General features: G+C 42.0%; 1 protein-coding gene across 1 annotated transcript in view; it reads left to right on the forward strand.

The window, feature by feature from the left end:
- The first annotated feature begins 612 nt into the window (after positions 1 to 612).
- The window catches only part of LOC121287514 (vesicle-associated membrane protein 2-like), a 136,891-nt gene continuing 119,694 nt past the window's right edge, over positions 613 to 17,809 (forward strand). The window contains exon 1 of the mRNA XM_041205451.1: positions 613 to 785. Within this exon, the coding sequence (XP_041061385.1) occupies positions 613 to 785 (173 nt within the window). The remainder of the gene's footprint in view (positions 786 to 17,809) is intronic.

The following is a 17,809-nucleotide window of genomic DNA, read 5'->3' on the forward strand; positions in this document are numbered from 1 at the left end:
AAACAGAGCTGGCAAAAGAGAATCGGCAGTTTTGCATTCCATTGACTCCAAAACTAAATTCACCTACCTCACAAAAAAAATTGCCCTGATTTAGAAAAACAACTTCTTGACATTTTAACAAAACCCTCTTGTTAAAGTATGGGAAGAGCTTGAAAAGGACAGAGCCACTGGTGCTAATCGTGCCTATTGAGCAGTGCACCAGAGTGAAAAAAATAATTTCAGTCTGCCTTTTTCACTGGCCGCAGCCTTCAGAGAAGCCCAGGGAGAGAGAGGGATGGATAGGACAGTGAAGGGGGTGGGGGGGATGCCTTCAGGAATGCTGTTGTCCTGGAAGGTGCATTACCGCTCGACCTGCTCCAAAAGTTTTCTTTAAAAATAATTCAACGTAACTTTTTTATGTGATTCAGGCAAGGCCACGTGTATGTCCAAGAAACCTGAGTGGAGTAGGCCCAACATCTCCTTCATTTAGAGCAACACATTTTGGCACTGGGGTGTGCAAGGAAGTCTATATTTTTTAATTTAATTTGTATGTTTTTGAGGCAGACTCTACTTCAAATCAGAAATTGAACTGAAAATGGAACTAAAAGGAAAGCAGAAAGTCTTAACGCAGAAATGAAACTGAACTTCCCAGCCTCTAAGGAAATCAGGAGCAAGCTGAGATTGGGAGATCAAAATGAAACCTTGTTGAGAGATATTAAAGGACACAGATCAATCCAAGATGAGCAGTGCCAGCTGTTGAGTCCACTGGAGCAAAATGGACAAGCTGAAAGTCTCAAAAGGAAGAGGTTAGGTGTAACACCCTTCTTCAAGAAGGGAGGGAGACAAAAACAGGTAACTATAGGCTAGTTAGCTTAACATCTGTCATTGGGAAAATGTTGGAGTCTATTATAAAGGATGTAATAGCAGAGCATTTAGAAATGTATAATCTAATCAAGCAGAGTCAGCATGGCTTCATAAAGGGGAAATCATGCCTGTCAAACTTATTAGAATTCTTTGAAGAGGTAACAAGCAGGAGATATAAAGAGGAACAAGCAGATGAAATATATTTGGATTTCCAAAAGGCATTCAATAAGGTACTACTTAATAAGATAAGGGCCCATGGTGTTGGGGGTAGTATATTATCATGGAGAGAGGACTGGCTAACTAATAGAAGACAGAGAGTTGGGATACGGGGGGCATTTTCAGGATGGCAACCTGTAACTTCTGCTCCTACGTCTTATGGTCTTATGTTCTTATCCAGAAGCTGAGGCTAAGCCAGGAGAATAAGCTGCTGCAGCTGTTTGTGTTATGAAGATAACAATGGTGGGTCTACCCCATCCAGACTGAGTTGAGCAGTTTCTGCAGATGTGTGCCATCTGCAGGGAAGACCATGCCCATGGAACTTGGATTGGTTGTGAGCTGCTGTTGTCTGGAGATTAGACTAGCTCCTAGAAGGAGGAGCTGAAATTCCTCATGAGGAAAAGTTTGAAGAACTTTGTGACTGGGTGTGATCACTAAAGCCTGGGTGAACCGTTGAGCTAATTCATAAGATCTGTCTTAGTTGTATCTGTCATTTAGTGTGCAACTTATAGGGCAGGACCTTCTGGTCAGTGAGCGGGGGCAGGACCACTCAGCGACACGTAAAATGATGCGGTATGATGTCGGAACTCCTAGTGTTACCCCGCATCATTTCCATTTTCATGTCGGCGGGGGTGCAGCAGAGTCAGCTGTGCACCCACCAACCTGTCAATGGCCTATTGAGACCATTTAAAAACTAATTAAAGTCATTAATGGACCTGCCTGAGCAACCTTAAGGTTGGCGGGCAGGCCGAGAGCCTTGGCGGACTTCAGAAAAAGCATGAAACCCCATCCACGGGCCACATGAGGTTTCCTGAGGGTATTTACATTTTTAAGAAAGGTTTCAATAAAACTTATGGACATGTCCCAACTCGTGTGACAGTGTCACATGAGGGGACATGGCAGGAAAAGTTTTTAAACTTGTTTATTAAAAGTTTTAAATCAGAGCTGATCTTCCTGAGGCAACACTTAGCCTCAAGGAGATCTGTGCGCTCTTTCATGCGCTTGTGCTAAAGAGCGCGCTCCCAGCTGAGGGAATCTCCCCCCATCCGCACAGGGAGCGCATAGCACTTCCTGGCGGACGTCATGTTGGGTGGGCCTTAACTGGCCCACCTGCGTAAAATGGCAGCGTGTTGCCCAATTGGGGGCACCGATCGGAGGCGCGCCCACCCGTGCCCGCTCCCGCACTCACCCCCCCAACAGGGGGAAAGCTTTTCCCATAGTTTATATTCGACCACAATTTGCCTGTTAATTCATGTTTAACTAATGTTAATCCTGGATGTGAGAGCATAGGATAGATTATATTTAGTGTTTGCTTTGTTCACTCATATATAGTAAAAATCCTTGTATTATAAATCATGAAATCTAGTGGCTTCATTCCTTTAGTAAATAACAGTGATTTTGTATTTTGTCTACTTTAAAAAAAGTTACTGAGGTCATAAGAGGTGTTAAAATAAGTGTTAGGTCCTTATTAACATTGGATTAAGGCCTCACGACTGGAAAATAGCCCAACCCATCAGATATTTTTCAGTCATCCTTAGGGTGCAAAAGATTGCTCTATGGGTGCAGCAAGTTGTAATATCTATCCTGAAATTCTGCTAATACTGCCATCTCAATGCACTTTGGTATTACCACATTTAAATTAGACATACAAAAATAAGAGCTGCTTCCTTCAATTTAGATACTTAAAGAGCAGGGAGGCCCTGCAATTGGCCTCAGTACCCTTGGCTGAGGAGAGGAAACTCAGTCAACATTCCACTCTTGATGGTTCCCTGGTAACCCAATAGCGATGTGCGCATGTGTGGATATTGTATGAGAATAGGATTGGGTTTGACTGTGATACCCCACCATGGTCAAATGTCCAGGGCCATTTAGATGATGTATTTAAAGACCACTAGCAATGGATAGGAAGAGTATGAGGGAGATGATAGAAGGAAAATATGGAATGTATTTCATTATATATACATAAAAAATGTAAATAAGCAATGTTTCTTTATACCATTACAACAGTACCGAAGAATACACAGACTGAAAAATGGAGACACAAAGCAATTGATCTTTATGGATCATCCAGGGTCTGAGGTGATTCTTCTTTGTTTACTTGAACTTCAAGCATTAAATGAACTCACACAAAATCTTAAGAATTCCTGTTCTTCAAAATTTAATTTTCAAGTAAGAAGAAAATATAAATGCCTTCATTTTGTTATGCTGGATCGTAAGCAAACCCAGCTGTATGCTCCTGAACTAAGCTTCAAAGAGAAAGAAACTGGAAGAGAAATAATTTAAATTGTTCACTAAAGCCACAGAATATGATTTCTAGAAATAATATAAAGTGCCTCATTTAAAAACCAGTGCTAGATAACAAAAATATACATAACAGATAACTTTGGAAAGTTTAATTTTCAATCTATACAGAGAAATTCATACATTGGCTATTACACAGTTGATTTTGTAAATTCCTTACAGGGGAAATAACAGATTTAAATGGATTTACAGATCCACATAACATCGCTCAAATCAGAAAGACTTATTTTTTAAATGGAAACGTTTCCAGTTCCATGTCTAGACTTGCATGACTTATTTGCTAGGTTTCATAGTTAGTGAGCATTTGGACTTATAGGGCTGGAAATTTGGCTCTCAGTTTTTGGATGTGGGTTACAATTCATGGCATGCCTATGCCAATCCCAATGGAGAATGGAAGCATTGAATTTTGGGGCTCCCATCTCATTTCCATGACTGTAGTGTGGTTCCATGTGGATCCCGCCCTGCAGTTCTCTCTGCAATATTGCCAGTGGCCTCAGTTGACTGTAAATCACATGCTCAGGCAGCTTTCCCTTTCTAAAGGCACAGCTTCCGAAGCAGCAGAGACAGAGGCCCCCCAACATCTCGTTGCTGCAGTGGAAGCTTAGGTGGAGATTGTAGGATCCATGCCTGTTGCCATGCAGGCTCAGACTGCTGCCATAATGGGTGTGGATTTCAGTGCTCAGAAAAACTTGCAGACTGTCACAGCAATCCCTCAAGATCCTGCAACAATCCTGTAGGATTTATGAGGTCCCACTCCATGTAAGTGTCAGCGTCTCCATTTGTACTCACATCACTTTCACACTCTGCTGTTTCCTCTTGGTCAGTCAGTCCAGACTGTTGCTACCCATTGCAAAGTTGTGCAACCCAAAGTCAGGTCCTCAAGGCCCAGAGCTGCTTGTGGGCACCTGCAAGGCCATCTGCACCCTCCCCCAGTGAAAGTCAGCAACCTTCCACCAGCCATGCTGCAGACGCTAGGGTAACACTGCATGGGACATGAGGACAGGCAAAAGCAAGCTCAAAACAGGCATTAAGGGAATGCGCAGGAATGATTAGTTCTAGGTTTTTTGTCATATTGATGTGTGCTGGATAAAGTTATTGAGAGAAGGTTCTGGCTGTTTTGTTTTATTCATTCATGGGGTGTGGGTACTGCTGGCTGGGCCAGCATTTATTACCCATCCCTAGTTGCCCTTGAGAAGGTGGTGGTGAGCTGCCTTCTTGAACCGCTGCAGCCCATGTGGTGTAGGTACACCCACAGTGCTGTTAGGGAGGGAGTTCCAGGTTTTTGACCCAGCAACAGTTAAGAACTGACAATATATTTCCAAGTCAGGATGGTGAGTGGCTTGGAGGGGAACTTTCAGGCGGTGGTGTTCCCATCTTTCTCCAGCCCTTGTCCTTCTAGGTGGTATCGGTAGTGAGTTTGGAAGATGCCGTATAAGGAGCCTTGGGGAAAAATATTCCCCCCGTCGGGGGAGAAGAGCGGGAGTGGGCGCAAGCAGGCAGGTTCCCGATCGGCACCCGCAGTCCGGGGCGTGCCGCCATTTTACATGGGCAGGCCAATTAAGGCCCGCCCAGCATGACGTCCACCAGGAAGCGCTATGCGCTCCCTGTGCGGGTGGGGTGGGGGGGGGATTTCCCTGACCTGGGAGTGCGCTCTTTCACGTATGCGTGCAAAAAAGTGCACAGATCTTCCTGAGTCGAAATGCAGCCTCAGGGAGATCGGCTCCATTTTGAAAATTTTAATGAAGTTTAAAAATTTTCCCTGCCATGTTCCCCCATGTGACACTGTCACATGAGTTGGAACATGTCCATAACTTTTATTGCAACCTTTCATTAATATTTAAAAACCCTCATGAAGTATCATCCCACCACGTTTTTTCAGAAGCCTGTCCGCCAACCCTAAGGTCCATTAATGAGCTGAATTGCTTTCTTAATGGCCTTAATAAGCTGTTGACAGGTCGGCGGGTATGCAGCCGACTCGGCTGCATGCCCGCCGACCTGAAAATGTAAATGACACGGAGTAATGTCGGGAGTTTCACCCCGCGTCATTTTACACATCTGCGTGCAGGTCCCACCCCCCACAGACTGACGGAAAAATTCTGCCCTTGGTGAGTTGCTGCAGTGCATGTTGTAGATGGTACACACTGCTGCCAGTGTGTGTCGGTGGTGGAGGGAGTGAATATTTGTGGATGTGGTGCCACTCAAAAATCTGCTTTGTCCTGAATGTTGTCAAGCTTTTTGATTATTGTTGGATCTGCACTCATCCAGGCAAGTGGGGAGTATTCCATCACACTCCTGACTTGTGCCACATAGATGGTGGACAAGCTTTGGGGAGTCAGGAGGTGAGTTACTCGCCACAGGATTCCTAGCCTCTGACCTGCTCTTGTAGCCACAGTATTTATATGGCTGGTCCAGTTTGGTTTCTGGTCATTGATTACCCCCAGGATGTTAATAATGGAGGATTCAGTGATGGTAATGCCATTGAATGTCAAGGGGAATTGGTTGGATTCTCTCTTGTTGGAGATGGTCATTGCCTGGCACTTGTGTAGCGTGAATGTTGGTTTTTATTGAACGAAGTTGGTAAGGGGACATTGTGATGGGGAGTCTGAAATCAATGTACTGTTAGGGAATGGTGGCTCCATATTGCGATGGGAAAGTTGTTCACAATACAGTCCCTCCTTCTCTGTCCAGTTGGCCTCCTCCCTTCCTTCTCCTCAGCCATACATAGCTTTTGTTGCTGAGAGGCCATCCTAGGTTATATCTTGGAGACCTGAATACAGCCTGTATTGTGGATTGTCACAAGATAAAACCATTACAGATGCTGGCAGGATAATGGAAATTCACTGAGGTGAACAACTTCTTATGGTAGCACACCGACTGTATATTCCGAGACAATTTCCTTTTGCAGTTCCTGTGTCACTCCCTGTTGTCATGGAGGTCCCAGAGAGCCGTTGCCATGTAGTCAATGGTTCCCTATACCATTGGGAAGCCCACTATCTTGACAAATCCGTGTGCCCTTTCTTCCTGGTTTTTCCTCTTCCTCAGAAGAGGGTGAAGTTCTCTCACACCGTGCACAGTGGGTTGGTCACCTCCCTGATACTTCCATGTGTGGCGAACTGCGAGATGTTACTGATGACTCCTGCTCTCGCCCGGAAGGATCCACTGGTGTAGAACGTTAGTGCAATGATCACTGGGAAGGCCATGCTCTCTCTGCTATGAGGCTGCAGGTTGTTGTGAAGGAAATGGCCCAACTCTGTGATGACCTCCCTGGTGAAGCTTGGTCTCCTCACTGCACCTGGCTCATGGCTAAGTAGGAGTGGTGCCCATAGAACATCCTTTGTCAGTTGGGCCTTTTATAGGGACCCTTCTCCTGCCCCTTGCAGAGCCTCCCATCTCTGCCTCCTCCTCTATACATCCTGACATCATGATCACATTCATTTGAGCACATGCAGAGATGCAGCTGGATGTGTCATTCTAATGCAGTAATACTGTGCAGCAAATTGTCCGCAGCACATCATACATGTGGAAATCTGCAGTCAGACTCCATAGAGTTGTGGTTTTCAGGACGTCTTTCGGTGTCCTTTAATTGTTTGTCTGAACTCAATGCTGTAATGCTAGAATCGTGTGTTGGGACTTTTGACTTCTGTTGGGTATGTAAAATGGGCAAGAGCCAATCCACATCTGTTATACATTATAAACCAGGTTTTTCTTCACACTAAAACAGGGAAAAGAAAATCAGGTGATGTGGGGGATTTAGTAAATAACACATGGATGATCAAACCTCGCCCGTTTTACATTCCCCTTGAAGTCAAAAGCTCTGACAATGGAATTTTACAATTCATTGCCCCTGGGTACGCACTCTGAATGAGTCAGAGACTCTGAATGAGTCAGAGACTGTGAATGAGAGCTGAATCAACTCTGAAGAGTCATATGGATTCAAAATGTTAACTCTGTTTCTCTCTCCACAGATGCTGCCAGATCTGTTAAATTTTTCCAACATTTTCTGATTTCATTTGCTCTGAATGAGTGATTCTTTACATCCAATTTCCCTGCTCTTACCCACATTTCTTAATTTTTTTCTTCAAATATTTATCATTTTCCTTTTAAAAACTATTATAAATTCAGCTTCCATCTGTATTTTAGGTGGGGCACTCCATGTCCTTCTAAATAAAATAAAATTGCTAACCTATCCTTCTTCTTTGAGTGATGATCTCAAATTTATGCCCCTTACTTACTGACGCAATAGTCAGCGTGAATAGATTTTTTTTTCCTATTTATCTTTCTTCCTATTTAACTCTTAAGAGTTTTTAAGATCTCATTCAGAGATCTGTTTAATCTTCTCTATTTTAGTTAAGTTTACATAGTATAAGCCATTGTTCAGTTGGTAGTATGCTTGCCTCTGGGTTATAGGGTTCTGGATTCAAGTCCCACTCCAGTGCTTGTGTGCACAAAGATCAAGGTTGACCTTTCAATGCAGTACTGAGGTAATGCTGCACTGTCAAAGGTGCTATCTTTCAGAAGAGATGTTAAACCAAGGCCTCATCTGCCTATTGGGTGGATGGAAAGGTCCTATAGCACTATTTTGAAGAAGAGCAGGGGAGTTATGCCTGGTGTCCTTCCCAATATTTATCCCTCGGCCAACATTACAAAAAACAGATTACCTCATTATTATCACATTGCCTTTTGTGGGAGGTTGCTGAGCACAAATTGACTACCATGTTTCCTACATTACAATAGTGACTACACTTCAAAATTACTTTATTGTCTATGAAGCACTTTGAGAAGTCCAGTGGTTGTGGAAAGCACCATATAAATGCAAGTCTTTCTTTCTTTTCACTTTGACCCAAGAGGAAGTCACACCCAAGTAACAATTTATATTTATATAGCACCTTCAATGTAATGAAACATCGCAAGGCACTTTGTGGAGCATTATGAATCAAAGATGACACCAAGCCACATAAAACAATATTCGGTCAGGTGATCAAAAGCTTGGTCAAAGAGGTAGATTTTAAGGAGTGTGTTGAAGGAGGAAAGTGTAGAGAGGGTATTCCGAACTTGGGGCTGAGGCAACTGAAAGCATAGCCACCAATGATGGAGTGATTAAAATCAGGATCCACATGAGGCCAGAATTAGAGGAGTGCAGATATCTTGGAGGGTTATGGGGCTGGAGGAGATTATGGAGATAGAGAGGGGCGAGGCCATGGAGGGATTTGAAAACAAGGATGAGAATTTTTAAATCTAGGCGCTGCTTAAACATAAGCCAATGTAGGTCAGAGAGTGCAGGTGTGATAGAAGAACAGGACTTTCTGTAAGTTAACCAGAGTTTTGGATGGCCTCAAGTTTACAGAGGAGTATGTTGGAGTGGTGCAGCCTAAAAAAAAGCATGAATGGGACTCTCAGCAGCAGATGAGCTGAGACAGGGGTGAAGTCAAGTGATCTAATGGAGGTGGAAATATATGGTTTTAGTTTTGGCACAGATAGGAGATTAGAAACTCAATAGGAGGTCAGATGTGACACCAAGGCTTCAAACAGACTGGTTAGTTATAGGGATGGAATCAATAGCTGGGGAACAGAGTTTGGTGCAGGAGACAAAAACAATGGCTTCAGTCTTTCCAATATTTATTTGGAGGAAATTTCTGCTCATCCAGTACTGGATGTTGGATAGGCATCAGTGCAATCATAGCAACAGTGGAGGACTTGAGAGAGGTGATGGTGAGGTAGTGTCAGGTGTCGTCAGCGCATGTGTGAAAACTAACCCTGTGATCTTGGATGATATCACCATGGGCAGCAGGCAGATGAGAAATAGATGTGGGGGGGATGCAAGGACAGATCCATGGGGACACCAGAGGTAACAATGTGGAAGTAGGAAGAGAAACCATTGCAAGTGTTTTCTGGCAAAATTAGATAAATAAGAATGGAAACAGGCAAGAGCAGGTCCATTCAGCTGGATGACAGTTGAGAGGTGTTGGAAGAGGGTGGTGTGGTCAATTGTGTCAAGGCTGAAGACAGGTCAGGGAGGACAAGGACATAGGAACAGGAGTAGGCCATTCAGGCCATTGAGCCTGCTCCGCCATTCAGTTAGATTATGGCTGATCATTTACCTCAATACCACTTTCCTGCACTATCCCCATATCCCTTGATGTCATTAGCATCTAGAAAACTATCGATTTCTTTCTTGAACATGCTCAATGATCGAGCTTCCACAGCCCTCTGGGGTAGAGAACTCCAAAGCTTCACCACCCTCTGAGTGAAAAAATTCCTCCTCATCTCAGTCTTAAATGGCCTACCCCTTAACCTGAGATGATGTCCCCTGGTTTTAGAAACATCTCATCTATATCCACCCTGATATGCCTTTTAAGAATTTTGTAAGTTTCAATGTGGTCACCATTCATTCTTTGAAACTTCCGAATATGTACCGTTGTCAGTGTCAGATCGGATCAAAAAGAGCAGTTTTGTTTCTGTGGCAGGGGTACTAACCTGATTGGAGGGATTTGAACATGGAGTTGCGAGAAAGATAGGAATGGATTTGGAAAGCAATAACATGTTCAAGGACTTGGGAGAGGAAAGGGAGGTTGGAGATCGGACCAGAGGTTTCAAGGACGGTAGGGTGAAGGGAGGTTTTTTTTCAGGAGATGGGTGATGATGGCAGATTTAAAGGAGAGAGGGACAACACCTAAAGAGAGAGGAACATTTACAATATCAGCTTAAAATGGGGACTGGAGGGGAAATTGGGTGATTAGAGGTTTATTGGGATTAGGATTGAGGGAACAGGAAGTGGATCTCATGGACAAGATAAACTCAGAGGCAGCATGAGGGGAGATAGGAGAGAAACTAGAAAAAGATATGAGTTCAGGGCTAGGTCAAGGGGGATCATTAAGAAAGTTTGGCTGGGTAGTCTTCCTGAAGAAGGAATGCGGCAGAGGGCAGCTGATCGGATAGTCTCGATCTTAGTAACAAAGATGTCCATGAGCGCCTCGACCTTGTTGTTGGAGGTATGGGTGGAAAGGACAGGGAAGATGGGCTTGAGAATTTTAAATGAGAGGTGAGGCGGGTACACCAAGGTGAGATGTTCAAAGAAGGAGATGGTACCAGAGGAGTAGGTGGGGGACAGACCAGAGTATGATTTGGCAATAAGAGCTCACATCATCTTTGGGCAGGGAAAGTGGAGATTCTTGTGTGCCCTTAACCACATTCTCTGGGTAACTCACAACATTGCCCTTATACTGAGATCAAAGGAAAGACAATATGGGAATGCCCTTTTGTAAGTCGAAGAGTAACATAAATCAATAAACTTGAAGCTCACAGTACTGTATTTAAAAATGTGCATTACTTGTCAGCATTTCAAAAATATTCATTAATATTTAAGTTAGGGATTTATTTTAAGAGAAAGAGCACATTCACAAGTGTACCACTCGTAGATAATGATTTATAGTTCACGAATGGAAGAAATTTTATTTGGAATTTTAATTGTTCCCTCTTCAACCCTCTTGCTCCACAAAAGATGCAACTGCCAGTTAGTAATTTCTTTATTTTCTTGTTTGTCATCTAACAGTGGAAGGAATGATCTAATGATATCCTCCTTGCTGTGTCCATGTCATAGTATTTATCACACCAAAAAATATTTAGACGCATCACATTTTGCATAGTTCAAGTCCAAATCTGTTGTATAATTCAGGTGTGGTCTCTGTATTTTGGGAAGCAGTCTCAGCAGTCTTCTACCACCTCTGCAATAAATGCTGTTCAGGAAAGTTTTAAACTTCATTTTTAACTCATTCAGTGTTAGTAGATTTAATTGCCCCATCAACTTTTTGTTATCACTAAAAAGTAATAAGAGTTTGGTTACTTATCAATGTTGTCTCTTCTTCCCTTCAAGGGAGGATGACTAGAGTGGGAAATGAACACTCTGGGCTCTGCATCATTTTAGATGGATACTGAGGGCAAACTATTCCTTTTGAGATCAGGAAACCAATGTTGGACTGTTTCTGGATTTTGCCCTACCCCGGTGGTGGGGAGGCAGGTACTGGAATTTGTTACAGGCCATGATTTTTACAGAGACAAACTGCTAATTGGCTGGAGGGCAGGTTGGCTGGCCAATTAGCAGGCCCCGGTGCAGGACTGGGGCAGAACTGAAGTGCAGCTCCATACATATAAACACATCAAGGCAATCATTGCTGTGGCAATTATTTGCAGTGCAGAGAGAAAATGCAAGCACCAGGGATCAAGGAAGAGCGGCAGAGGCTTAACACTTGGGGGTAGGCCTGACTTTTGATTCTCCATTACTGATCTCAATGTCCTTCTGAAGGCTGGGAAAGATAGGAGGGAGACCCTCTTTCCAGAGGGTGGAAGGAGCAGGCCTTCAGGTAGCTAAGGCTGTCAGCAACAGAAATGTGGTACAGAGAAATTAGGTCCAGTCTGGAAAAGGTTCAATGACTTTCTTCACTTTGGCAAAGTAAATGCAATGTCAGACCCTGATGAGAGACCTCTGAATATTCAGCCTCCAGCAATTGATTCCTGATGTTGACAGCATCTTAATGAGACCTTTGAGTTCTGCGCTGGGCCCAGCCATCTCCCTGTGCAGCTGGAGCACCTCTGTATTCTGCATCTTCCTGCTCCTCCTCCTCATCCTACAACTTCTGCTTCTCCTCTTTCTCCAATGAGCTGTATTGGTCTAGTACCTCACGCTCAAAGGTCTACACCTTTCTGGAAGTCCATGTTATGGATAGCACTGTTTGGAGTGGAGTTCCAGGATTTTGACCCAGCAATATTGAAGGAACAGCAATATATTTCCAAGTCAGGGTGGTAATTAGCTTGGAGGGGAACTTCCACGTGGTGGTGTTCCCATGTATCTGCTGCCCTTGTCCTTCTGGATGGTAGTGGTCATGGATTTGGAAGGTGCTGTTTAAGGAGTGAGTTTCTGAAGCGCATCTTGTAAATGGAACACACTGCTGCCACCGTGCGTCAGTGGTGGAGGGAGTGAATCTTTGTGGATAGGGTGTCAATCAAGCAGGTTGCTTTGTCCTGAATGGTGTCAAGCTTCTTGAGTGTTGTTGGAGCTGAACTCATCCAGGCAAAGGGAGAGTATTCCATCACACTCCTGACTTGTGCCTTATAGATAGTGGACAGGCTTTGAGGAGTCAGTAAGTGAGTTAACACCAAAGGGTTCCTGGCCTCTGAACTGCTCTTGTAGCTACAGCATTTATATGGCTAGTCCAGTTCAGTTTCTGGTCAATGGTAACCCCCAAGATGTTGGTAGTGGGGGATTCAGCAATGGTAATGCCATTGAACGTCAAGGGGAGATGGTTAGATACTATAAAGTGCTTAGATTAAATATTTAACGACAATGCAATCAAATATTACCTAGTTTGAATTGTCGTTGAACAATTAGTTCAACGAGCAATTAATATCCTCATAAATATACCAAACTTTTTATAATAGATTCATTTCCTCATCTGGATGGGACGCTTTTAATTTATATTGTATAAAAGCCTCCATGAGAGCATAAGTGATGTTAAACAAGCAATAAACCAACAATAAAGAGGACTGCATTTCTTGAGTTGTACATACAGAAGCAAGTGAATCTTTGTGATCTAACAAGGAAACAGTTATGAGATCTGTTAAATGAAGGCCTCATAAAGGAAGTATTAATCACAATGTTATTTCATATTAAAGATTTCAAGTAAATGCATCTATTGCAGTGATGGTGCTAAATTGTGAGAAAGTGCTTTTTGCTAGTCCCTCAATTTAGAAAAATTGCTGGATATATTATGTAAATAGAAGGTATGTTCTCCAGAGTGGAGCCAATTATTATTCCAGTTTTGAAAATAATCTGCACAACACCCCAGGGCCTGAAATGTTCTTTCATTTGACATTAGTCCTGATTAAAATGCAATTTGCATTCCTGAACATATATTATCTTCTGGTTGTATCAGAGATAGGGATCCGCTTTTTACTATTGCTTGTACTAAATATAAAATGTGTTATATGCCTGTATTTTGATCTGCGATATAAATAATACACGTGGAATGATCAACTTGTGAACATAATGCACTCATTATTAAGGAATTAATCATACTGGTGGGGTTTAAATATTGTTGAATTTCCATTGTGTGCTATTTATGAAGGTGACTAAGCTGGTATACAGGAAGTGGTAAATACATTCAGACTTTAATAAAAGGAGATTGAGTATCCTGCCGTATTATACAGGTTACATTCAAAACTGAAATAATTCTCATTGGGATCACATAAAGAATGCGTTTAAAGTAACTGTTTCATGTATCTTTGTTGTTAGTGCTTAAGCCATTGAACAGGTGCTTTTTATGTCAAAGATGTTTGCAAAAGGTATAAAGTAAATGGATAGAGACTGTGTGGAACATAAAATATTCTAAATTTTACCATCTAAACATGCAAAACATCCTGCATTTGATCAAAATACATCTGACATTATTTTCTAATCATAAAAGTTAAAAATAGAATACATGGTATGAATGCACACATGTATCAAGAAAATGTCTGGTACAGTTGGTGAACGGACATCATAAACTGTTATGCCATTCTATCTTTGTATTGGTTTTTTAACACATAATCACTATGAACTGGACAAAGTCAGCCAAATTGTAAATTTTGTTAAATAATATAGCTTAGTTCACTTAGATGGGGAAACAGAATTGCAAACTTGTACTCAATCTCCCTTTGTTTCTGTCTGTCTGTATGCTATTACTAACTCCCGCCTGTCAGCTCAATAGAGACAACACAGTTGAATGAATACATTCCACTGGTTGTTTGAACCAGCCTGGTCACTTCAGTCACCTGTACCTCTTTTTGTGACAAGTCAGTCTTGACATGTTCCATCCATGCTATCTTGGTTTTCCTGGTCTTTGTGTTTTGCGTACCTCTGTATTCAGAGCATAAAAGGTACTCTAGTTGTTTGCATTCTTGAAACATGGCCAAATCATAGCAGTCACCATTCTTGGATTTTCTACCTAAGTATTGTTTCCTCCAGCTGCCAAATGCTGCTGTGCTTTCTGCTATCTTAAGGGTTATCTATGTCAGCACTGTATTTTCCAGCCTTTTCATCATGATAAATAATTGAGGGGCAGTCTGAGTACAGCTAAATCACCCTAAATAGTTAATTCAGGCTCCAACAACATAAAGCAGCAAGTTTCAGATAGTCTCCAATTGGCAAAGAATAGGATCAACCTAACATCAATGTGAGGAAAATCAAGTTCTATAACTCATTCTCTAACTATTTGACGTTTCATTGTCAGATTATGGTTTTCTCTCTATCTCAGTTGCATTTTTCCTATACCTCCATATATCTGACTCCAAGGTCCTGAATTTACATGTTCTGCAGCAAGTTCAAACATAATTTAAGAGTATTGTCATTTTTTATGGCATGTTCTGGGTGGGCCTGGTTTCCACCCTGTACTCTCATTTTGCCACAGCCTAGGCCCTCCTTGTTTGTACCCACCAATGCTACTGGGAGCTCTTGGGATTATATTAGAAGCTGCTGTTTGAATGCCCAAAATAAGTGACTTTGTTTTTAATTATTCATTCACTCATAGGATGTGGGATTCACTAGCAAGGCCAGCATTTGCTGCCCATCCAAGAGTCAACCACATTGCTGTGGGTTTGGAGTCACATGTCACCCAGACCAGGTAAGGATGGTAGATTTCCTTCCCTAAGGTGCACCAGATTTTGTTTTTACAACTATCAATGATGGCTTGATAGTCATCATTACTAAGACCAGCTTGTCAATTCCAGACTATTAATTGAAATTAAATTCCACCATCTACTGTGGTGGGATTTGAACCTGTGTCCCCAGAATATTAGCCTGTAGCTCTGGATTACCAGTCCAGTGACATTACCACTATTCCAGATCTCCCCCAGCTGCTACTTAAATGTCCCAACTGACATTAACAATTATTACCAGTAACTTTATGTTTAAAGTAGACAGAGTTTAAAACCCCAGTTACCCACTAAGAGAATAAAGCCACAAGATTCCATGGCTTTAAACAAACAAAATAAACTTTACTATACAAAGGCAGCAAAACAAAATAATCTACAATATAAATCTTATACTCTAATGTTCAGAATTAACATGAGATAAATATGAATTAACAGGAAAACTGGTCAAACACATTACACTGCACATTAAAAAGCAGGTGCAACCAGGACAGATCTCATGGATTTCTCAGCAGTGCACCCAGATGTTGTGACCACTGTGAATTGCAAAATCTTCTTAAAATTCTGTCTCCCTCACAAGGGATTTTAAATCTTAGCTTTTGAAGATTGTACCTTTGAATTCCCCCAAAAGCCACTCTAACTTGGGCTGTCCCAGTGACTGCTCAACTCCTAATGGTTGTGTCTTTTCCTGAGACTGTGTTCCATGAGATTCATAAAGATGCACACCTGCCTCTAATTACTGACACAATTCCAACTCTTTCACAGGCTGCAAGCTTCACTAAGCCGGTGCTGTCCCTGGATTTCTCCAAATTTCAGTCTCCAGCTGCAACGAGCTGTAAATGGCCCCCAGAACTTCTCTGAGCCCTAACTGCCTCCAGCACAGAGCCAGCAACCTTCTGCCACCTTCTCAGTTCTCCAAGAGCTTTTGTTGAGCCTTAACTGCATCGCACAGCCCCCAGGACCTCTTGCAACCACACAAGGTCCAAACTGTAAATAACCCCCTTTCTCAGAAAACAGACAGATAAACTGAAGCCAGAGAACCTTTTTAAGCTCCACCCATTTCCATGACAATGTGGCCTTTCAAAGCCCACTGAATACTTATAAACTAATTTAGCTCTAACTCCCAAAACAAAACATCTCTCTGGACTGCACTTCTTTGCAAGTAGTGCAGACATCACATCTCCAGTTCTCCAGCTAAGTAAGCCCACCTGCTGCTTTATGGCTCCATCTCTTCTATTCTGACTCTCTTAAACAAACATGGGTAACCTTCTGAACTGCCATTTTCTTTTAGGTGTTCTGGCAATCTGTAAAGCCCAGCATTTTACTTACCTTACCTTCATAACAGCCTTCCCAGACTAAATATGTCTAAAATATTAATATGAACCATAAACTAGATATTTGTCACACAATGAATTAGATATGTAGCTGTTGTCCGAAACCCAATCCTCTTTAATATCTCCATGTAACCAGCTCTGGAATGGTTTCTATTAATTCTAGACTGACCCTCAACAGACCTGAAATTCTAGGCTACACTCTTCCTATTTTATTATTTGATTGTCTCATCTATCTCTGATTTTTTCTCTCATTCTTCTTGATCCTCTTATTTGTTCTCTATTTGACTGGTTACATCTCCATTTTTCTATCTTTCTGGTTCTTTCTATTTGACCCTTTCTCTGTCTCTTTATCTGACTCTCTCATCCTCCTAATGTCTTTATTTGACATTATCTGTTTCTCTTGGACTCTTTATTTGGAACACAGGATCAGGAATTGTCATTTAGCCCCTTAAGACTGTTCTGCCGTTCAATAAGATCATGGCTGATGTATGACTTAACTCCATTTACCCACCTTTGCCTCCTATCCATAATACTGTGGTTAACAAAAATCTATCAATCAAACAACAATTGACCAAACATCATCTCCTGTTTGCAGAAAGAGTTCCAAACTTCTACATAGTGAGGTGTTTCCTAACTTCGCTTCTGAAAGATATGGTTCTAATATTTAGGTCATGTCCTCTAGTCTTAGATCCCCCAACAAACAAAAATAATTTCACTCTATCTACCCGACCAGTTCCCCTTAATATCGTTAATTCAATCAATTAACCTGAACATTCTTAATTCCAGACAATATAACCCTAGTTCGTCTAATTTTTCCTTGTAATTTATCCTGTGGAGTCCAGGTATCATTCTGGCAAATCTACGCTGCACTCCCTTCAAGTGGCCAAAATATCCTTTCAGAACTCCTCACAGTACTCCAGGTGCAGTCTAACCAGGAATTTGTATAGCTGAAGGATGACTTCAAACCTGTTCGTATTCTAGTGCACTAGATATAAAGGCCAGCATCTGATCCGCCTCTTTGTTTATTTTCTGCCCCTCCCATGACATTTGAATGATTTCTGTTTCTGGACCCCAGTCTCTTTCGACCCCCAGGTCCCTTTGGACCACCACTGTTTCTAGTTTTTCCTCATTTTGAAAGTACTGTAATCTAGCCTTTTTAGGTCTATTTGCCTTCATTGAAACCAATTTGTCACAAATTTGCCAATTCAATTAATCTTTAGTGTCTTGTAATTTTATTCTTCCATCTACACTGCTTGCAATACCACCTATATTTATGCCATCGGTAAATTTGACTCTCTTTCTCCAAGCCTTTTTATTTGACTCCTTCTGTATATCTTTATTTGATCCCCCACCCCCACCTTCCGAGTCTCTTTATCTGTCTCTCTCAGTCAGTATTTGTCTTTGAATATCTATTTGACTCTGCATCTGTTTTATTT

Source organism: Carcharodon carcharias, chromosome 2, assembly GCF_017639515.1.
Source record: "Carcharodon carcharias isolate sCarCar2 chromosome 2, sCarCar2.pri, whole genome shotgun sequence".
In the NCBI taxonomy this organism is placed as follows: Eukaryota; Metazoa; Chordata; class Chondrichthyes; order Lamniformes; family Lamnidae; genus Carcharodon; species Carcharodon carcharias.